This window comes from Podarcis raffonei, chromosome 2 (genome assembly GCF_027172205.1).
Source record: "Podarcis raffonei isolate rPodRaf1 chromosome 2, rPodRaf1.pri, whole genome shotgun sequence".
In the NCBI taxonomy this organism is placed as follows: domain Eukaryota; kingdom Metazoa; phylum Chordata; class Lepidosauria; order Squamata; family Lacertidae; genus Podarcis; species Podarcis raffonei.
Window position 1 is genome coordinate 119,291,858 of NC_070603.1, and position 23,782 is coordinate 119,315,639.

The 23,782-nt window shown below is 47.3% G+C and overlaps 1 protein-coding gene across 1 annotated transcript; it reads left to right on the forward strand.

Moving 5' to 3' along the window:
• Positions 1 to 11,902: 11,902 nt before the first annotated feature.
• LOC128409233 (zinc finger and SCAN domain-containing protein 31-like) lies at positions 11,903 to 22,854 on the forward strand. The gene is made up of 3 exons (XM_053379540.1): positions 11,903 to 12,685; positions 15,000 to 15,138; positions 20,291 to 22,854. The coding sequence occupies exons 1-3, from the start codon at positions 12,002 to 12,004 to the stop codon at positions 21,163 to 21,165; spliced, it is 1,698 nt and encodes a 565-aa protein (XP_053235515.1). The 5' UTR covers positions 11,903 to 12,001; the 3' UTR covers positions 21,166 to 22,854.
• The last annotated feature ends 928 nt before the right edge of the window (positions 22,855 to 23,782 follow it).

A 23,782-nucleotide genomic window follows, 5' to 3' on the forward strand; every position in this document is an offset into this window, starting at 1 on the left:
GGAGGAGGAGTGGTGTTATATGTCAGGGATGTGTATACCTGTGAAGAGATCCAAGATTTAGAACCTCAAAGCCAAAGTGAGAGCATTTGGGTCAAAATTAAGGGAGAGAAGAATAACAGTGACCTCATTGTGGGAGTTTACTATAGATCCCCAAGCCAAACGGAGGACATAGATGATGCCTTCCTGGAACAGATGGCCAAGCATGCAAAAGGAAGGGAGATAGTAGTAATGGGGGACTTCAATTACCCGGATATTTGTTGGATGTCAAACTCAGCCAAGAGCATAAGGTCAAACAGATTCCTCACTGGCCTTGCAGACAACTTCATTGTCCAGAAAGTGGGAGAAGCAACAAGAGGAACAACCATTTTAGATCTGGTCCTAACCAATGTTGATGACCTGGTTAGTGGGGTAGAAGTGGAAGGATCATTAGGCGCGAGTGATCATGCTCTTCTGAAGTTTACTATACAGCGGAAAGGAGCAGCCAAGCATACTAGGACTCGATTTCTTGACTTTAAGAAAGCCAACTTCATAAAACTTAGGGAAGTGCTGGGTGAGATCCCATGGACAGAAATACTAAAAGGAAAGGGAGTTCATGATGGCTGGGAGTTTGTTAAGAGGGAGATAGTAAAAGCACAACTTCAGGCAATACCAATGAGACGGAAACATGAAAGGTGCCTAAAGAAGCCAGGGTGGCTATCTAAAGAACTTTTAACTGAGTTAAGATTAAAAAAGGATGTGTACAAAAAATGGAAAAGGGGGGAAACCACCAAAGAGGAATTCAAACAAATAGCCAGCACGTGTAGACACAAAGTCAGAAAAGCTAAAGCACAGAATGAACTCAGGCTTGCTAGAGAGGTTAAAAGCAACAAAAAAGGCTTTTATGGGTATGTTCTTAGCAAAAGGAAGAACAAAGAAACAGTGGGGTCACTCAAAGGAGAAGATGGTGAAATGCAAACAGGGGACACAGAAAGGGCTGAACTCAATGCCTTCTTTGCCTCAGTCTTCTCCGATTAAGAAAACAATGCCCAACCTGAAGAATTTGGAGCAAATGATTCAGCAGAGGAAACACAGCCCAGAATAACTAAGGAGATAGCACAAGAATACTTGGCTAGTTTAGATGTATTCAAGTCTCCAGGGCCAGATGAACTGCATCCAAGAGTATTAAAAGAACTGGCAGATGTGATCTCAGAACCACTGGCAGTCATCTTTGAGAATTCCTGGAGAACAGGCGAAGTCCTGGCAGACTGGAGGAGGGCAAATGTTGTCCCTATTTTCAAAAAGGGGGAAAGAGAGGATCCAAATAATTATCGCCCAGTCAGTCTGACATCAATACCAGGGAAGATTCTGGAGCAGATCATTAAGGAAACAGTCTGTGAGCACCTAGAAAGGAATGCTGTGATCACCAATAGTCAGCATGGATTTCTGAAAAATAAGTCATGTCAGACTAACCTGATCTCGTTTTTTGACAGAATTACAAGCCTGGTAGATGAAGGGAACACAGTGGATGTAGCCTACCTTGATTTCAGCAAGGCATTTGACAAGGTGCCCCATGATGTTCTTGTAAAGAAGCTGGTAAAATGCAGTATTGACTATGCTACCACTCAGTGGATTTGTAACTGGCTGACTGACCGAACCCAAAGGGTGCTCATCAATGGTTCCTCTTCATCCTGGAGAAGAGTGACTAGTGGGGTGCCACAGGATTCTGTCTTGGGCCTGGTCTTATTCAACATCTTTATCAACGACTTGGATGATGGACTCAAGGGCATCCTGATCAAATTTGCAGATGACACCAAACTGGGAGGGGTGGGTAACACCCCAGAGGACAGGATCACACTTCAAAACGACCTGGACAGATTAGAGAACTGGGCCAAAACAAACAAGATGAATTTTAACAGGGAGAAATGTAAAGTATTGCACTTGGGCAAAAAAAATGAGAGGCACAAATACAAGATGGGTGACACCTGGCTTGAGAGCACTACATGTGAAAAGGATCTAGGAGTCTTGGTTGACCACAAACTTGACATGAGCCAACAGTGTGACGCGGCAGCTAAAAAAGCCAATGCAATTCTGGGCGGCATCAATAAGATTATAGCATCTAGATCAAGGGAAGTAATAGTGCCACTGTATTCTGCTCTGGTCAGACCTCACCTGGAGTACTGTGTCCAGTTCTGGGCACCACAGTTCAGGAAGGACACTGACAAACTGGAACGTGTCCAGAGGAGGGCAACCAAAATGGTCAAAGGCCTGGAAACGATGCCTTATGAGGAACGGCTAAGGGAGCTGGGCATGTTTAGCCTGGAGAAGAGGAGGTTAAGGGGTGATATGATAGCCATGTTCAAATATATAAAAGGATGTCACATAGAGGAGGGAGAAAGGTTGTTTTCTGCTGCTCCAGAGAAGCGGACACGGAGCAATGGATCCAAACTACAAGAAAGAAGATTCCACCTAAACATTAGGAAGAACTTCCTGACAGTAAGAGCTGTTTGACAGTGGAATTTGCTGCCCAGGAGTGTGGTGGAGTCTCCTTCTTTGGAGGTCTTTAAGCAGAGGCTTGACAACCATATGTCAGGAGTGCTCTGATGGTGTTTCCTGCTTGGCAGGGGGTTGGACTTGATGGCCCTTGTGGTCTCTTCCAACTCTATGATTCTATGATCCTCACAGCAGCCCTGACAGCGGAGGTGGAACATGTTCACTGAAGCTAGGAGCCATTGACAGCCTTTCCCTTCTCTTTTAAAGCCATCCAAGTTGGTGATTGGACTGCCTCCTGTGGCAGGGAGTTCCATAGTTTAAGCGCTTGGTGAAGAAGTTAAGTCCCCAAGGACCATTCACCCACCCAGCTTAGGGAGTGTCCCGTTCAGGGCTTTTTAATGAGGGTGAAAGCTCATTAAGTAGCAACGCCTGCATCAAATCTCCCTAAAAACAACTCAGGATGAGAGCCTAATGCACAAATACACATTTACTGAGAGCAATCTGATAGTGATTTAGATCCCTTGGCCATATATTACAGTTTCTGCATTTGCCTAACAATGAGATGCTTGCCTGCTCTGTTTACCTAACAATGAATATACCTGACTGGACCCTTCAACCTGAAAGCTCACATCTGGCTTTCTGGACTGGGATCAGAAAGAGATTAGCAAACTAGGGAGAAATATGGTGTCCTGAGAGTTATCTTGCTCCCAGATTTTGCTTCAGCCACCAGCAATGGAAGACAGCCTTGAACTCTGATCATGTTTCTTGGTCATCTGTGCCAGAACAGGATCTTGAATTAGATGGGCCAGCAGGCCCTTCTCATGTTCATAATAATGGCTCCCCACCCTGGCATGAACCATGGTTCCCAGAAGCCTTCACAAGACCCAAAGGAGGTTACTGACCAACTTTTTTGTTTGTGCAAAGCCAGCGCTATATACTACAATGTGCATTTAAATCACACCGTTTCTCCCAAGGGATCCTGGGAATTAGTCTATTAAGGGTTCTGGGAAATGTAGCCCTGTGGGCGAGAAACTACATTTCCCATGATTGTTTGGGGGAAGCCATGTGCTTTAAAAGGGTGGGTTTTTTGGTGTAGTTTACTTCTGAGTAAACATCATGGCTGTAGCTAGGTGGGCAAGGGGGACAGCTGCCCCCCCAAATCAAGTAAATAAATAAAAAAACTTAACTAAAAGAAGAAATTGTGGAAGGATTTCGACAGATTTTTCTGAGCACTTGGGGTCGAAAGAAAGTAATTTAAAATCCTGGCTGGGCCCATGGTAGACGTTTATAGGATTGCACTATGGTAGACGTGTATAGGATTACACGTTAACCCTTCGAGGTTCACAAGACTTATTTCTTCCACAAACCTGCACCACCTCCTTTCTCTAGGAGAGGCATAGGTAAACTCGGCCCTCCAGATGTTTTGGGACTACAACTCCCATCATCCCTAGCTAACAGGACCAGTGGTCAGGGATGATGGGAATTGCAGTCTCGAAACATCTGGAGGGCCGAGTTTGCCTATGCCTGCTCTAGGAAAACATCAGGTTTGTTGTTCTTGTCGCCTTTGTTGTGTACTACAGTTCCCAGAAGCCCTTGCGAGCCCCAAAGCAGATCATAGAATCATAGAGTTGGAAGAGACCACAAGGGCCATCGAGTCCAACCCCCTGCCAAGCAGGAAACACCATCAGAGCACTCCTGACATATGGTTGTCATGCCTTTGCCTAAAGACCTCCAAAGAAGGAGACTCCACCACACTCCTTGGCAGCAAATTCCACTGTCAAACAGCTCTTACTGTCAGGAAGTTCTTCCTAATGTTTAGGTGGAATCTTCTTTCTTGTAGTTTGGATCCATTGCTCCGTGTCCGCTTCTCTGGAGCAGCAGAAAACAACCTTTCTCCCTCCTCTATGTGACATCCTTTTATATATTTGAACATGGCTATCATATCACCCCTTAGCCTCCTCTTCTCCAGGCTAAACATGCCCAGCTCCCTTAGCCGTTCCTCATAACGCATCGTTTCCAGGCCTTTGACCATTTTGGTTGCCCTCCTCTGGACACGTTCCAGTTTGTCAGTGTCCTTCTTGAACTGTGGTGCCCAGAACTGGACACAGTACTCCAGGTGAGGTCTGACCAGAGCAGAATACAGTGGCACTATTACTTCCCTTGATCTAGATGCTATACTCCTATTGATGCAGCCCAGAATTGCATTGGCTTTTTTAGCTGCCGCGTCACACTGTTGGCTCATGTCAAGTTTGTGGTTGTAGCAGGAACCCCCCCACCCCAATCATTCTGTTTGTACAAACTTCACACACACACACTCACACACTACATACGCCACATTTCTGTTATAAATTCATAGAAAATCAACCATACATCGGATTTGCACTGTTCCATTTTATTTTACTCCATATGACAAGAACTATCAAAGGGGGGTGGCTTGGTCCTGGTCAGCCATAATCCCTTCACCGTCTCAGCACATCCACAGGAGCCCTGCCCAGTTTCTATGCCAACCCTGATGATCCCAGACAGAAGACAATCAAGATCACAAAGAACTTGCATATGGGAGTGAATTCAGCATGGACTGAAACAAAGGACAATGATCAGATCTTCCCTCTGGGGGCAGGAAACTGCAAACTCCCCTTTGTCTCCTGGAAGTGACTCATGGGGAGGGGGGAAAGGAGGAACCAGCCAGGTGACAAGACACTCAGGTTACCACCAACTCCTCCCTCAACCCCTCCTTTCTGTAATGTATGCATGATGTTTCTGGGGGTGGGCTTGACCTAGAGGAGGGGAATTTCAAAAAGTTTTTATAAGACCTTGCACACTATTTTTCGGGGTCTTTCCTCTCTCTTGCAAGTGAGGGGAACACCCTGTTGCAACAGTTCAATAAAGGCCAAGCCTACAGGCTGCTGTTTTGCTCCAAGTTATCCTGGTTGGTGTCTTTACTTTTTGCCCAAGGGAGCCCTCGGATTTTTCCGGTAACATGGTCAACCAAGACTCCTAGATCCTTTTCACATGTACTGCTCTCAAGCCAGGTGTTAGCCTCCTTTCTTTTGTGGGGAAACCAGCCAATTTTAAAACAAACAAACAAACAAAAGCCCCAAATGCACGAGAGGGATGGAACCCGAAATAAGGATCGGGGTTGGGAATTTAAGAAGAAAGAAAAAGAGACACACAAACCCCGAAGCCTTGCAAAGAGATAATAAGGGGTCTGGGTTAAAGGCGGATCTGGACTTGCAAACTATGCATAAGCAGGATGGAACCCAAAATAAGGATAGGGGTTGAGAAGAGCAATAAAAAAAAGAAGAAAACCCATTGCAATACTAATATTAACGTGATAATAATATCCGGGCTTGCAGCCACCTTTTGCTTTGCCAAAGAGGAGGAGAGAGAGCGAGAGCAGATTCCTAGAAAGGAGCCCCAGAGAGTTAGTCTGGCCTCTTCCTGCTGTATCTCCTCCCCCTGCAAAAGGGAGTCTTGTGAAGCCACTTTTCCCCGTCTCCTTCCTTCGCCTCCGGGAGTGGCTGCAGATCTGGGGGGGTCTCCGGAGTGGGGGGGAAGCAGGTCCCTTCCGGAGGGGAATCCGGGTAAGTTGCACCCACAGAGGAGGCGGAGAAAGGGCACGATCCTGAGTGGGTGGGGGATCAATCAATCAGATAAAGAGAGGGAGATCTGGCGGGGGATCGACTCGCTCTCTTCGCTCCGGAGGGGAACAGGATCCTGGGTTCAAATCCTCCGGAGCAGAGGCTCTTTGTAAGAAGGGAGGAGGAGTTGAATTGCATCTGTGCCTGTTGAGCTCGTTTAGGGTGCACTCAGTTTGGGAGAGGCAGCCCCCTTGAAGCCAGGAGGGCTTACTTCCGAGTAGACCCGGCCAGGATAGCCGCTTCATAGCCTGCTTTGTTTCCTAAGGAGCTCAAGTCGGTGTGTGTGTGTGTGTGGTTATTTCACCACCATTGTTTGGTAGGTCGGAGTGGGAGAGGATTGAGTTGCTGAGACACAGCCAAAGGGTTTCATGGCTTGAAATGGAATTGAACCAGCCTGCCCTGGTCTGATGCTTTTAACTGGGCTGCTCTGTTAGAAAGAACTATCTAAAAAAAGTATGTACCTATACACACATGTGCACATACACATACGCACACAGAAAAGTGGAACGGTCTCCCTCTGGAGGTGGTGAACTCTCCTATCTTGGAGGTTTTTAAGCAGAGGTTGGATGGCCACCAGTCATGGATGCTTCAGCTGAGATTCCTGGATTGTCGGGGGTTGGACTAGATGACCCTCGGGTCCCTTTCCAACTCTTACCATTGTTCTATGATTCTATGTCTCTTAACGTGCCTTGGGGCTCCCAAGAAAGACTGCAGCCTTTAACCTTCCCTGTTCCTTGTCGATTGCTTATACAGTAATAAAAAATTAATTAACAATTCCCCCCCCCCCAAAAGTTAATTTTTAAAAAGCAAATTACGCGTAAAAGCTAAATATGGCACACGGTGTCTTGGAAGAGGCGTTTCTCCTGCTCCCCTTTGCTTTTACAATCTCATTTGGAGATTGTGTGCGAGTATATGTAAATACATTTGATATATGTATGTAAATTAATGCAAGGCACTTTGCAAAAAGGCATGGTAAAGTTGTGATTTATTTTTGGGGTCCCCAGCGTGACGCCGCAATGCCCTCAGGCCCCTCCTCTGACTCCCACCAATGTTTCTTGCCCCTCCCAATTTGTTACTGAGGGTTTTGGGAAAGGTGGGTGGGTTATCTTTCTATTTGGATCAAAATAAAAAAATTCCTTCCAGTAGCACCTTAGAGACCAACTAAGTTTGTTATTGGTATGAGCTTTCGTGTGTATGCACACTTGTGTCACCTGCTTATTTTGTCTAGGTTTTATTTGTTCTTTGTTTTGATGTTGGTTTGCACGCGGGTTGAGAGAGAATACAAAAATAGTACCTTGGGTTAAGAACTTTGCTTCAGGATGAGAACAGAAATCGTGCTCCGGCGGCGCGGCGGCAGCAGGAGGCCCCATTAGCTAAAGTGGTGCTTCAGGTTAAGAACAGTTTCAGGTTAAGAACGGACCTCTGGAACGAATTAAGTACTTAACTCGAGGTACCACTGTACTGCAATTTTCCCCATCTGTGAAATGGGCATTTTGTCGCACTCACAGTAGTTCCTGAATTGCCTGATGCACACAAGTTTATACATGTACCCCACACCTTCTTAAAACAAGGAAAGCACATTTTTGTTTTATTTAAAGAAGAAAACACAGTTTCTTGAAGAGAAGGAGAACAGTGTCTCTTCTACAGATCAGATCTCTGGGTGTTCAGCTATAGATTGGCAGTGGTACTGATCGCCCAACTGTCTAAAAGGAATTGTCTTAAACCGGGGTCAGCAAACCCTTCCAGCAGGGGGCTGGTCCACTGTCCCTCAGACCTTGTGCAGGGCCGGACTGTATTTTGAAAAAATAATAATGAACAAATTCCTATGCCCCACAAATACCCCAGAGATGCATTTTAAATAAAAGCACACATTCTACTCATGTAAAAACACGCTGATTCCTGGGCTGTCTACGGGCCAGATTTAGAAGGTGATTGGGCCAGATCCGGCCCCCGGGCATTAGTTTGCCCACCCATGGTCTTAAAGGCTGCCAAAATGAAGGCAGCTAAACCATTAGTGGACATTTTTTAAGTGTGTGTGAAAAGACTATGACTTCAGCGCTGTTCTGGTACTGACAGAAAAAAAAAGAAAAAGAAAATCTCTGGGTTCAGAATATGCTCAGAGGCACCCTGCTGTAACTGAGCATCTTTCGCACCTGGTTCTGGTTGGTGGGGGGCCTGAGAAAAATCAAGTCTGCCCCACCCTTGGCTTCAGCCCTACGCAAACATGTATGATTCATATCACTGAATTGTGCCGAGTGACGTCCTGACAAAAGGAGCTTTTGGGGAGGCAAAACCTGTTCGCAACAGAATGCAAACGAAAAACCGTTTGAGAAATTAATCCGGCTACCCAAGTACAGGGCATGAGAACGTCTGGGCGGAATTTCCAAATATCGGCAAAAACGTCCTGGAAAACCAGGGGGGTATGGCAACCCATGTGTGGAAGTGTAGGTTTTGTGTCCTGATTTTCACTTTTTGAAATACGGCAACCCTACCATAAAGACCCCCTACTTGGAAATCAGTGTTTGCTCTGAGGGTAGAGAAAGCCATGCGCAACGGCTTATGTGGCAATTGCGTAGCAATGTTTTATTTTTTATTTTTTTTGCAAAAAGTGGGGAAGTTTCTCCTTGCCAGGGGGAGCGGCTTGAGGTTGCCATAATGGCTACCAAAACTCCTTAAGGAAGAAAATGAGATGGGCTGCTTTTGTTACAATGTGGGGATGTGGTCTGAGCTCACATCTGTGGCTGAGTTTTCTGAGGGATTTTCTTTTTCCGGAGAGATAATATGTGTTCTCTCCTAACCACTTCCTCCTCTGCTTTTAAAAACACTCTGTTCTTTTTCTGTCGTTCTTGGTCTGCAGACGTGGCTGAGGATCTTGTGCTTCCTGGTCCAAATTTGGATCACCCCGCCCCCTTTTTTATAACATTTTTTTATAGGTTTTACGAAATTTTGTACATTTTAACTTTAACCATTTCAAACATTAAAATAAAAGGTTCTGTTGGACCTTCAGACCTCCTTCCCTCCCTCAGTGGGTTCCATATTCAAGATAAAATTCTCTGCATTTTTTCCCTTTATCCATCTGTTCAATATCCCTGGCTATGATTTTAACTGTTTACGATGGTCTTTTAAATGAACTAAAATTTTACTTCAGTCTTTTAAGAATACTTGATCTTCCTGGTTTCTGATCTTCCCTGTCAGTTTTGCCATCTCTTGTGTACTCCATTAGTTTAGTCTGCCATTCATCTTTTGTTGATATCTCTCCTTCCTTCCATCTCTGGGCTCATAGCTGTCAATTTTTCCCTTTTCCTGCTAGGAATCCTATTCGGAATAAGGGAATTTCCCTTTAATAAAAGGAAAACTTTGACAGCTATGTCTGGGCTAGAAGCATTCTTGCTGCCGTCGTTGCATACACAAAAAGTCTTTTTTTAATCCTTTAGGCCAGACTCATACCATACATTTAAAGCACCTTGATACCACTTTAAACAGTCATGGCTCCTACCCATTTTCTTTTTTTGGGGGGGGGAACAATAGTTCGTAAAGCGGACAGTCCCCACCCACCCCGAGCTACAATTCCCATGGTGGATTCAGCATGAATCTATTTTTTGGGAATTGTAGCTCTGTGAGGAGAATAAGGGGGGTTCTTCCTTTTTAAAAATAATTTATTTAATCATTTTTTCAATACAAACAACAACCACAAAAAACACAAACAACAGAAACCACAATTACACTAATAACACAATTTAACAATTCAGATTTGAATACTGATATACCTATAACTACACCTTTTTAACAATACTTCCCCACCTCTCCTTCCCCTACTTCCCACCACTATCTATCTGCCTTATCGCTTAAGTATTCCTTCCAGATTTCTTCATATTTATCCATTCTTAATTTGCGTTGACATGCAGTTCGTTTGTATGTAGCTAGTCTGTCCATATTGTCAATCCATGTGCTCAATGGAATCTTTTGGCAACTCTTCCAATTCATGAAAACAAGTTTTTTTGTTTCTAATATGGCACGGTACGTCCATTTTTTTTGACCCCTTGTAATCTCCCACGTTTCTGGTATATAATTTAGAATTAAATGCAGTTCGGGAATAGGGGTCTCCTAAAAACTCTCAGCAGCCTGAACAAACCACAGCACCCAGTTGGTTGAGGGTGGTGGGACTGTGGCTACCAAAAACTACAGTTCCCATGATTATTCGGGGGGAGTCAATGACAGTTAAAGTGGTATAGGAGCGATTTAAATTTATGTTGTAAATGTGACCCTAGAAGTGGGCTGGGTAGTCTTAAAGTTTTGGGGGAATCTGCTTTATTTTTGTTTTACCAGTAACCGGACGTGTCTAGTAAAGCCAGATGCAAAATGGCGGCTCAAGGGGTTGGAGCTTGCTGAGGATTCTCAGTTGCTAGGAGACTCCCATTCCCCTCACAGAGCCACAATTACCAGAGTGCTTTAACAATCAGCCCCTATTCCCAAGGAAATTTGAGATTTGTAGCTCTCTGAGGTGAATAGAGGTATTAAATAGATGAAATTTCCATTCTGTTACATCTAGGCCTCTGTTAGAAATTAACCAGGCGCCAGGCGCAAAATGCGCGAGTCCTATTGCGACCACATGGAGATCTCTAGATGCTAAGTTGGCTACTGACATCTCCATCTGGCTGGCCTCTCCAGCTTTCTTAGCGGGTCAGCAGAAGAGCTTATTTATTGCATTTATATCCCACCTTTTTCTCCAAAGAGTACATGGTTCACCCCTCCCTCAGTTAATCCCAACAACGACTCTGTGAGGCAGGTTAGGAGGCTGTGAGCTTCATAACAGAGTAGGGATTTGAACCCTGATCTCCCATGTCCTGGTCCGACACTTGCTGCCGTCATTGCGTATGAAAACAACTTACAGTCCTGTCTATTAATATCATCTACAATGCTAAGTAGAAATGCTTCTGGTGGGAATGTAAAAAAGTGAAAAACTTTTGGGAAATGATATATGGTGGTACCTCGGGATGTGAACAGGATCCATTCCGGAGCCCCTTTCACATCCTGAAGCGAATGTAACACACGACAGCGCATCTGTGCAGGTCGTGTCTTGCTGCTTCCATGCATGCGCATGACGTCATTTTGACCGTCTGCGCAAGTGGCGAAACCTGGAAGTAACGTGCTCCATTACCTCCGGGTCGCCATGGACCGCAATCCGAAAATACTTATCCTGAAGCGTATTTATCCCGAGGTATGACTGTATAAGGGACGCGAGTGGTGCTGTGGGTTAAACCACAGAGCCTAGGACTTGCCAATCAGAAGGTCGGCGGTTCGAATCCCTGTGACGGGGTGAGCTCCCGTTGCTCGCTCCCTGCTCCTGCCAACCTAGCAGTTCGAAAGTACGTCAAAGTGCAAGTAGATCAATAGGTACCGCTCCGGCGGGAAGGTAAACGGTGTTTCTGTGTGCTGCTCTGGTTCACCAGAAGCGGCTTAGTCATGCTGGCCACATGACCCGGAAGCTGTACGCCGGCTCCCTTGGCCTATACAGCAAGATGACCGCGCAACCCCAGAGTCGGCCACGACTGGACCTAATGGTCAGGTGTCCCTTTACCTTTATTATGACTGTATAATGAGATGAAAAAGATGTTGAAATATACATATATATATCTGGGTTTCTAAAACTGATCTAGGTGCAGGCTGGACATATCTGCAGGGCCTCTGAGATCGCTTTTCACCTTCTCAAAATCTGCTCTCTGTCTCCCTCAGGAAAAGCGCCACGTTTTGCGGAGGACCGCTGCTCGCTTTGTGGCGACGTGGAACGGATAATCCAAGTCCGGGAACGTCGGGGCGAGGAAAGGAAGAGTGGGGCGAACACCCAGGCACATTGAGGAGATTTGCCGCCTTCGGGAGCGAGTGCGAGGGAAATGTCCACCGAGCAGACCCCGCGGATTCTCCAGGAAAAGAGTATCCGGGAATTCCTCCAGAGGAAACCGGGGGAAGAGATCAAGCAGGAGTCTCGCGATGGCCTCCTTCAGCAGTGGGAAGCCCAGTGGCAGGAGTTCCTGAAGACGGTGGAGGCCTCTCAGCCGGGACCCCCGCAGCCGCCCGAGGAACCCACCCCCTGGGACGACGCGAAGGCCTTCTTGGCCTCCTTCGAGCAAGTGGCCGAAGCCTGCCGCTGGCCGCGCGAGGAGTGGGTGACCCGGCTGCTGCCGGCCCTCAGCGGCGAAGCCAAGCACGCCTTTGGCAGGCTGGAGGGCCGGGACAGGAAGGATTATGGGAAGGTGAAGGCGGCCATCTTGCAAGGGGACGCCATCAGCCGGGAGAAGAACCGCCAGTACTTTCGGCACTTCCGGTACCAGGAGGCCGAGGGGCCACGAGGGGTGTACAACCGGCTGCAGGAGCTCTGCCGGCGGTGGCTGAAGGTGGAGAGGCACTCCAAGGAGCAGATCCTGGAGCTGCTGATCCTGGAGCAGTTCCTGACCGTCCTGCCGCCAGAGATCCAGGGCTGGGTCAGGGAACGGGGGCCCGCGTCCTGCACCCAGGCAGTGGCCCTGGCCGAGGATTTTCTCTGGATGCAACGGGAGTCTTTGAGGTGGGAGCAACAGGTGAGAGACCCCGCTTCCTCTCCCTTCCTGCCATGCGGCCCTCCGGACCTCTCTGCCTGGCCCTCGCCAGCTCTGCTTTGCACTGCCTGACTGGGGCGTGTGCTCGAATTCCGATCGTATCCCTTGCTTGTGTGGATAAAGGATAGAAAGGGATCTGTGTAGAATCTAAGCCTCCTCTGTTTGTTTGCCTCTGGCTACAAATCCTATTTTTTCAAAAAAAAATTATTCATTTTATAACACAAATAAACAACACAAACAGAAAAACAAACAGTACAAACAAATTCTTGTCTTATCCTTATTTTTTCTAAACATTGTTAGGTGAGCTTTCCCAAGTCTTCCCTGTCTGATATTCATTTTACCTCATCTTTAGCAGTTTACATGTATCATAATTTTTAACCATTTTTTAAATCACACTTTTACCATAAAAATCTTCACATTTTATCACTTACAAATAATACTATTTTAAAATACACTATCTTCTACTTCTAACCCTACAGCCTGTATCCACTTCCAAAGCTATTCTAAGATTTAAATATTAACATATTTTTTCAAATATTTTTTAAACTTCTTCCAATCTTCTTCCACCGTCTCTTCTCTCTGGTCTCGGAGTCTCCCAGTCAGTTCGGCAAGTTCCATATAGTCCATCATTTTCATCTGCCATTCTTCGATAGTTGGTAAATCATGTTTCTTCCAATTCTTCGCTAGTAATATTCTTGCAGCTGTTGTGGCATACAGAAAAAAGTAACATCCTTTTTGGGGATTTCACCCCCCACTATACCAGGTAAAAAGGCTTCTGGTTTCTTAATAAATGTGTTTTTCAACACTTTTTTCAGTTCATTATAAATCCTTTCCCAGAAGTCTTTTACCTTGGTGCACGTCCACCACCTGTGGTAAAAGTTCTGGCTACAAATCCAGCAATATCTGGAGATCCCAGTCAGATGGACAGGGTGTTATTATTCTTATTGACAGGGAATAATCATCACCATCATCATCTGCTCGTTTCCCCATTCCTGTTCTAAGCAGAGCCTCACTCAGATGGAAGATAGAATCCAGCAGACCTGCTCAATGGACCCTTTTCACTTTTGGATTTATTATAATTACACGTTTATCCCACATTTTCCTCCAGTGACCTCAAGGTGGCATACAAAACATCATTCTCCCCTCCCCATTTCATCCTCACAGCAGCCCTGTGAGGTAGGTTAGGCTGAGAGAAGGACGGTGTCTAGGTCACTCAGTGAGCCTCATGGCTGAGTGGGGATTCGAACCCTGCTCCCCCAGGTCCTAGTCGGACACATTAACCACTACACCACCCTGGCCTTTTGTCTTTGTCCAACACTCTCACCGTTATACCACACTGCTCTCTTTACCTGCAAAGCTAAAAGCCTGCCAGTATTAGAAAGGAAAAGGTATTCAACAGCAAAGGGGGCCAACAACCAAGAAGGCCCTGTCCCTTCTCTCCTCAAAGTGTTGTTTTTGCAATAGGAGGGGCAGGTTTGGTTTCCCACAAGTTTAAAGTAGCTGGAGGATGTACTGCAAGAGCCTGTGTGTGTGTGTGTGTTCTGTAGTATCACCTTATTTTATTTGCTGACTAAGAACCCCACGACTGTATGGCCCCTCCTCTTTATTTTTGCAAGGTGTAGATTGGGGAGCAATGATGTTAACTCTTCATTCTTTCATCTTGGCATCAGATGTCAAGGAAATAAGCAGCTATCCTATTTCTAAAAGACATCTGAAGGCAGCCCTGTTTAGGGAAGTTTTTAATATTTAATGCTGTATTGTTCTTAACACTCAATTGGGAGCCACCCAGAGTGGCTGGGAAAACTCATCCAGATGGGCGGGTTATAAATAATAATAATAATAATAATAATAATAATAATAATAATAATAATTTATTATCTATTCAGTCTCCCCCCCCAAATTTGGCAAGTTTTAGCCTTAAGCAAATGCCTACTTGCAAAGCAAAATACTGTTTTGTTGTTTCCTGCTGGATCTTACATTATGTGTGGTTTTTGCTATTTCGTTCTGTTTGTGTGTAAAATCCCCTCGTTCAGGTTGTGATTTACAAATGTCAATAAAAACTTTTTTTATATATAAAAAACCAAAAAGGTGAGGCAGAGAGATGGTGATTGGTCCAAGGTCACCCAGTGAGCTTTGAAGGGGAGCTTTCTCCCAGATCCCAATGCAGTGTTCTAACCACTACACCATACTGTCGTTTGGGGCTGAGTTGGTGCCAGGCTCTTCCCTCCTTTGCTGTTGTCCTCCCTCTCCTGCTCCTTGGTGCTGCTTCATGTTCTGGTCCTCCCTACTGTTTCAGGTGGCAACGGCAGGGGTTCCTTTGGCGGCGGTGGCTGTTCCACTGGCTGAGGCGGAGCCAGTGGCGCCTGATTCTGGAAAGAGGCAGCTGTGCACGGTGGTGAAGCAGGAGATGGATGCCGTCAACATCAATGCCCACGGTGAGCTTTGAATGCTGGCCCACGGGAAAGAAGTACTGTATTCAGGCGAATCTAATGCGCCATCGAATTGAATGCACACCTCAATTCTCAAAACCTTGAAACCGAAAAAGTACTGTATTTTTCGCTCCATAGGGCGCACTTTTCCCCTCTTAAAAACTAAGGGGAAAAGTCTGTGCGTCCTATGGAGCGAATGCAGGGGGAAGGAAGGCAGGAAAAGCCCCCAAGAGCCGCACACAAGCTTCGCGCAGCTATTGTGGGCTTCTCCCCAGGAGGGAGAAGGGACTGACGCGGCCAGTCAGTCCCTTCTCCCTCCTGGTAGAAAAGCCCGCAGGAGCCGCGCGCTCCTTAAAGGGTGGGTGGCTCCTGTGGGCTTTTGCGGGAGGTGGGGGAATTGCCATAGCCGTGCTCAGCCTTTCCAGCCTTTCCAGCCGGGAGAGGCTGCGCAAGGCTAAAGAGGAAGCCAAGGCAGCGAGCGGGATGGATCGCGCTTGCTGCCTTGGCTTCTTTGCTCCTTGGGGCTGGGGGGCAAACCTGGGCTTCCCCCACAACCCCGAGAAGCTTGATTTTTTTCTTGATTTCCCCCTCTAAAAACTAGGTTCGTCTTGTGATCCGGTGCGTCCTATAGAGCGAAAAATACGGTATTTGCTATGTCAGTGGTGTTTTTTAAGCTTGCCGTCGAATCTAATGCGCCGTCAAGTCTAAGGCGCACCTTAATTTTTGCGATGTAACTGTTGGAGCAGACCACATACGTGGGGAGAAAACAGTAGATCTGGCTGAAAGATGTGCACTGATCATTGCAATGTAGTCCTAATTATTATTGCAGTGGTACCTCGGGTTACAGACGCTTCAGGTTACAGAGTCCGCTAACCCCGAAATAGTACCTCGGGTTAAGAACTTTGCTTCAGGATGAGAACAGAAATTGTGTGGTGGCGGCGCAGTGGCAGCGGGAGGCCCCATTAGCTAAAGTGGTGCTTCAGGTTAAGAACAGTTTCAGGTTAAGAACAGACCTCCAGAATGAATTAAGTTCTTAACCCGAGGTACCACTGTATTATTGTGTCATTGTAAGATTAGTGTATAATTTTATAGAAAAAAATCAAAATTTCTGTTGCTATCAGTGTATACAGTCGTACCTTGGAAGTCGAACGGAATCTGTTCCGGAAGTCCATTCGACTTCCAAAACGTTTGAAAACCAAAGCACGGCTTCTGATTGGCTGCAGGAAGCTCTTGCAGCCATTCGGAAGCTGTGGAGGCCCCGTCGGACTTTCGGCTTCCAAAAATAGTTTGCAAACCAGAACACTCACTTCTGGGTTTGTGGCATTCGGGAGCCAAAACGTTCGAGAAGTAAGTGGTTCAAAAACCAAGGTACGACTGTAAAAGCAAAAGGGGATGGCGGCTGTGAGGGGATGTGGCTGTGATTATCACGAAAGGGCCCTAGCATACCTGCTTCCTTGGTAATAATAATAATAATAATAATAATAATAATAATAATAATAATAATATAATAATAATAATAATAATAATAATAATAATAATAATAATAATAATAATAATAATTTTTATTTATACCCCGCCCTCCTAGGCCAGAGCCGGGCTCAGGGCAGCTAACGCCAGTAAAATTACAGTAAAAACATAATAGGAAAAAAAAACAGCAATTTAAAATACAGGTTAAAATGCAGTTTAAAATGCAGCCTCAAAACCATAAGGAGAGGGAAATATAAGGGTCAGATGGAGTCCAAACCAAAGGCCAGATGGAACAGCTCCGTCTTGCAGGCCCTGCGGAAAGATGTCAAGTCCTGCAGGGCCCTGGTCTCTTGTGACATAGCGTTCCACCAAGTTGGGGCCAGTACTGAAAAGGCCCCAGCCCTAGTTGAGACCAATCTAACCACCTAGCGACTTGGGACCTCCAAAATGTTGTCATTTTTGGGGTGCTGCGGGCAGTTCTGCCGCACAAGATCCCGAGCCGAGGGGGTACAAAACTGAGAAGATGCATAATCAAGAAGATCCATTTGGGGGCGCCAAGGTTTGGCCTTGCGCTGGGCTCCATGTTACGAAAAATTCCTGTATTGCAGGGGGTTGGACTAGATGACCCTCGGATCCCTTCTGACTCTTAAGGTCCTGTGATTCTATGAAAGATTACCAAAGCCTGCCCCTGCACAACCCCTGGCTGTTGTCGATGCTGGGTGGGGCTTTGATGGGAACTGGGAGTCCAGATGCCTCAGAGGTTCTCTGTCTCCACTGCAAAATGTGGGGAAAGCGATGAGCTTTTGTGCTCGCAGGCTTGGCTCAATAGTGTGTTTCCTCTTTTGACCAAAGCCGCAGGCAAGCTGCGGTTGAGCTAAGCCTCCAGGCCAGGATGTGTGTGTTTGCAGATAGATAGGGAGAGAGACAGTGGAAAAGCATCAGCCAGCAGTGTGGAGGAGGCGATGTAGCTCAACGGCTGTAGCTCACCGGCAGAGAGCATCTGTCCCCAGCATCTCCTGTCTGAAAACCTTCCGTCTCTCACGCAAAGAGGGCCTCACTCTGCAGCAACAGACTCTCACTCTAGGGAAGCTTTTAATGTTTGATGCCTTACTGTATTTTAATATTTTGTTGGAAGCCGCCCAGAGTGGCTGGGGTATAAATAATAAATTATTATTATTATTATTACTACTACAACTATTACTACTAATACTCTGTGCCTTTTTTGAGCAACTTTATGTCATCCCATCCATTGTGGCAACAGAGGAAACAAAAACGCAAAAAAAGAAAGAAAAGAGGGTGCTAATTTTTAATTTACTTACCACATTTATAAAGGGAACCCTGACCATTAGGTCCAGTCGTGGCCAACTCTGGGGTTGCGGCGCTCATCTTGCTTTATTGGTCGAGGGAGCCAGTGTACAGCTTCCGGCTCGTGTGGCCAGCATGACTAAGCCGATTCTGGTGAACCAGAGCAGCGCACGGAAATGCCGTTTACCTTCCCGCCGGAGCGGTACCTATTTATCTACTTGCACTTTGATGTGCTTTCGAACTGCTAGGTTGGCAGGAGCAGGGACCGAGCAACGGGAGCTCACCCCGTCGCGGGGATTCGAACCGCCGACCTTCTGATCAGCAAGTCCTAGGCTCTGTGGTTTAACCCACAGCGCCACCCGCATCCCTACCACATTTATACCCTACCCTTTTCTTCAAGAAACTACGCAAGGTGGTGTACGTGTGTCTCTCTCGCTCCTCATTTAATCTTCACAACAACCCTGTGAGGTAGGTTAGACTGAGAGGCAGTAACTGTGTGTTTCGTGGGCAAGTGGGGATTTGCACCCTGATCTCCCATGTCCTGGGCCAACTACTCTAACCATTACACCACACTGCCTCTCTATAAGCCTCAGCAGGTGCTTCTCTCCCTTTCCAAGTCCAGAACTCATGGGCCTTCAGGTCAGGAAGGCAGATGTGCAGGCGGATTTGCTATCCTCTCTTCCTAAACCAGCTGGTCCAAACAGCATATTCAGAGGCTGCTTTCTCTTCTGCCCTCACAGAATCATAGAATTGTAGAGTTGGAATGGGCCCCCAAGAGTCATCTAGTCTGACCCCCTGCAGTGCAGTAATCACAACAAAAGAATCCCAGGCAGATTGGCCATCCAACCTCTGCTTAAAAGGAGAATCTGCCATCTTCTAAGGGAGTCCTTTCCTAGCTCTTACCGTCAGAAAATTCTTCCTAATGTTTAGTTGGAATTTTCTTTCTTGTAGTTTGGATCCGCTGTTTCGGGTCCCACCCTCTGGAGCAGCAGGAATCAAGCTTGCTACATCTTCCATGTGACTGCCCTTCAGTAGTAGTAGTAGTAGTAGTAGTAGTAGTAGTAATAATAATAATAATAATAATAATAATAATAATAATAATAATAATAATAATTTATTTATACCCCGCCCATCTGGCTGGGTTTCCCCAGCCACTCTGGGTGGCTCCCAGCAGAACATTAAAAACACGATAAAAGATCAAATATTGAAAACTTCCCTAAACAGGGCTGCCTTTAGATGTCTTCTAAAAGTCAGGTGTTTATCTCCTTGACATCTGATGGGAGTGTGTTTCACAGGGAGGGCGCCACTACCAGGAAGGCCCTCTGCCTGGTTCCCTGTAACCTCACTTCTCGCAGGGAGGGAACTGCCAGGAGGCCCTCGGAGCTGGACCTCAGTGCCCGGGCTGAATGATGGGGGTGGAGATGCTCCTTCAGGTATACTGGGCCAAGGGATTTAAAGGTCAGCATCAACACTTTTAATTGTGCTCGGAAACGTGCTGGGAGCCAATGTAGGTCTTTCAATACTGGTGTTATACGGTTTCAGCGGCTGCTCCCAGCCCCCAGTCTAGCTGCTGCATTCTGGATTAGTTGTAGTTTCTGGGTCACCTTCAAAGGTAGCCCTATGTAGAGCGCATTGCCGTAGTCCAAATGGGAGATAACCAGAGCATGCACCACTCTGGAGAGACTGTCTGCAGGCAGGTAGGGTCTCAGCCTGCGTACCAGATGGAGCTGGTAGACAGCTGCCATGGACACAGAATTGACCTGCGCCTCCTTGGACAGCTGTGAGTCCAAAATGACTTGCAGGGTGCGCACCTGGTCCTTCAGGGGCACAGTTACCCCATTCAGGACCAGGGGGTCCCCCACACCCACCTGCCCCCTGTCCCCCCAAAGCAGTACAGTGGTACCTCGGGTTACATACACTTCAGGTTACATACACTTCAGGTTACAGACTCCGCAAACCCAGAAATAGTACCTCGGGTTAAGAACTTTGCTTCAGGATGAGAACAGAAATTGTGCTCCGGCAGTGCGGCGGCAGCAGGAGGCCCCATTAGCTAAAGTGGTGCTTCAGGTTAAGAACAGTTTCAGGTTAAGAACGGCCCTCCAGAACGAATTAAGTTTTTAACCCGAGGTACCCCTGTACTTCTGTCTCATCAGGATTCAACCTCAATCTGTTAGCCGCCATCCATCCTCCAACCGCCTCCAGACACTCACACAGGACCTTCACTGGTTCTGATTTGAAAGAGAGGTAGAGCTTCAGGTATTTGTAGACGGATATCGTGGCTGGGGAGACCCAGCCAGATGGGTGGGGTACAAATAATAAATTATTATTATCATATTAATATCACCTCTCAGTCTCCTCTTCAACAGTCCTCTCTCTCTTCCGGCAGGTGACATCCGACAGGGCGAGAACAGCGGGGAAATCCTTGGGCTCCAATTGCAAAGAGTGGAGCAGCAGAAGTTGGAAGAAAACTTTGGGAATCAAGGCGGGCCGAGGCGGAGAACGAGAAACCACCAGGCTGAGAAGTGGAAGAAGCCCCCCATTCCTTGCCCCAGTGGCGGGTTCCACAACGCCTCCATCTCGGAAGAGAAGCCCATCGAGAAGAGGAAGTACAAGTGCAACGTCTGCGGGAAGTTCTTCAGCTACAAGTCGAGCCTTAAAATACACCTGAGAATCCACACGGGGGAGAAGCCCTACAAATGCCAGGAGTGTGGGAAGAGCTTTATCCGCAGCGACCTCCTGGCGTCGCACCAGAGAATCCACACCGGAGAGAAGCCCTACAGCTGCTCCTACTGCGGGAAGAGCTTCTGCGACCTGTCCACCCTTATCAAACACCGGAGAATCCACACTGGGGAGAAGCCCTACGTGTGCCTGGAGTGCGGCAAGAGCTTCAGCCAAAAGGCGATCCTGAATTCGCACCAGCGGATCCACACAGGGGAGAAGCCGCACAAATGCCTGGAGTGCGGGAACAGCTTCAGCAGGAGCACTTACCTTACTTCTCATCAGAGAATCCACATGGGTGAGAGAACGTACAAAAACATCGGCTTCTCTGAGCAGTCGGGCCTTATTCACCCTCAGAGAATCCACATCGAGGAGAAACCCCATAAATGCCCGGAATACAGCCAAAACTTCAGCCAGCCGTCGTCGTGCGCAACACACCAGAAAATCTACGCACTGAGCGACACTATCAACGTTTTCGAGTGTGGGGAGAAACTTCAACTGGAGGCGGCGTCTTATGAGACTTCTGAGCGTCCTAGCAATTAGCCTCATGTCTGGTCGCCTGCGGTGATTTGAGCTTGCCTCCTGGCGACCAAGTGTGTTCCCCCTTCCAGCAGGGATTAAAAGCCACATTCTTTATAAACGGCAGCACTGTAAATGCTCCTTCAGTGGAGGTGCAGACAGGGCAGGGGCGCAATTTTATATCCCTTCGCATTCTGTTTTGCAACTAGCTGTAGGGTGGCTGCCAGGTTTGAGAGCAGAGGGAGGGATGCTGAGTTCTCGTCGTTTTCCAGCTTCCCTTCCCATCGCCTGCGCTGGCATTCCAAGTTACCAAGCAGAGGGAAAAACCATCCCAGCCTTGGTTCTTCGGTCGGCCTGCGTGTTTGATCTGTCTCAATCAATTCAGCCAACTGACCTGTAAAATATTAGTCATGTATCGTCAAATAATGATCAAGTACAGTGGTACCTCGGGTTACATACGCTTCAGGTTACAGACTCCTCTAACCCAGAAATAGTACCTCGGGTTAAGAACTTTGCTTCAGGATGAGAACAGAAATCGTGCTCTGGCGGTGCGGCAGCAGCGGGAAGCCCCATTAGCTAAAGTGGTGCTTCAGGTTAAGATCAGTTTCAGGTTAAGAATGGACCTCTGGAACAAATTAAGTACTTAACCCGAGGTACCACTGTCTTTGAAAAGGCTACCTTTTCATTAAGTCCCCCCCCCCTTTTAATGACTTTCCTCAACTCTCCAAAGTTACACCTGTTGAGGACTGCATTCCCTTGCAGATAATCTTTTTATTTATTTTTTTTGAGGGGCACGTGCTTGTATTGGATGGGGGTAAAGATCCAAAAGCGGGCAGTTTGCAGGGTTGCATAGCATTCTCTCTGCCACCTCATTCATTTCCCTCCCTCCCTCCCTCCCTTTTCCTTGTCCCCAGCATCTGGTGTCCAGAGGTAGACTTCTGCAGCATATGGAGGCTCCATTGGGTCACCCACATCCCATAGAAATTTTGCAGGCTTTTCCTGTCTTTTTGGTCTACAGTCATACCTCATGTTACGTCCGCTTCATGTTACGTTCTTTCAGGTTGCGTCCCGCGGCGACCCGGAAGTACCAGAAAGGGTTACTTCCGGGTTTCGCCACTCGCGCATGCGCAGACGCGCAAAATGACGTCATGCGCAGAAGCGGTGAATCGCAACCCGCGCATGCGCAGATGTGCCGCTACGGGTTGTGTTCTTTTCATGTTGCGAACGGGCCTCCGGAACGGATCCTGTTTGCAACCAGAGGTACCACTGTACTTACTGGGAAAGCTTCTCTCTCTTATACACCTACACACAATGCAGAAGAGGAAATAATCACAGGAAGGTTAGACTAGAGAGCAAAGACTAGAGTGTGTCCGCAGTGGGCCAGATGAAATGAGGTTGGGGGGTGTAGCCTTCCCACCATTGATTTAAAGTCTCACTTGCGACTGTACCCAGTGAGCATCGCTCCAACCTGTTCCTTTTACTCGCCACCCCCCCCCCCCCAGAGACCCAGTCCCCTGCAAGAGTTTTACAAAGCTGCCAGCAGGATCTCATTCTGGGGCGGGGGAACTTCCTGCAGCAAGAAAGTTAGGGAGTCCTGGACGGACCTTTGACCCTGATGCTTCCCCGAGATTCTTTTCCTCTTGGGAGATTGCCTGCAGTCCTAACAGGTGGCCATTAGGAGGCGTGTTGCTGGGTTAATAGTTTGCCCCCCCCCATCCCAAATGTTACAGGTATTAGGGGGGGAGGGCAAGTGGCCTGTCCTTGCTAACAACTGACACCCTGGAATACTTAACAATATTTGGTAAGATGATTATTTCTTTGATCACGAAAGTGAAGAGCTTGTAAGAAGGTTCAAGAAGACACTTGCCTGTCCCTGAAAAACCTGGGTTCTCATGTGATGCTGGTGAATCCTGACAGTTTCTGTGTGGCTCCTTCCTCTGGAGCCTTTTGAGCCTCCTTGGGTCGGAAAAGCTCTTGTGGCAGCCTGGGCACCGATGTCCTTTCTCCCCTGCTTGGATTCTCTGATGAGATGTAAGGTTTGCGCCCCAGACAAAGCTGTTTCCGAAGTGCAAGCTTTTATTCGGCTTCTCTCCTCCTCTGTGGACAATCTTGGTTTCCTTCTCCTCTGCTGCTCCCTGCTTTCCCACAGCCCCTTCCCTTGCAATCTCGAAAGCTAGAACGGACATTGTCCCTTTTATGTTGGCGTTAGCAGAGCTGGGTGGTTTTGGCTGTATCGGTGGGCAGGTTTTTGGCCTACTCTGCAAGGCCAGCCCTTTTCTTTCCCCTCTGCTTGGAAATGCATAATGGCCACTCTCATATTCGGGAGAAAGTAAAAACGAGGGATGTGCTCAGGAAGATGAATGGGCTGGATCTGAATTGCCCCATCAGACACAGCAGCCATTCTGTACTGTGCCTCTTCACCATGCCCTGTCCTGATCCTTGGTCACACCTGCGTGTGACAGAACAGTCGGCTTTTTAAACATAGATAGGTGATTGGCAGCTTTGCTTTGCTTGTGAAGACGCACCCCTCGTGTGTTTTTTTGCGGTCTCGTGTGTTTTTTGGCCCCCTTGAAAAAGAGGGCATTGGTAGGGTGGGAGGCAGGGAGCCCAACAGCAGGTGGCGCCAGAGTGAACGCAGGCT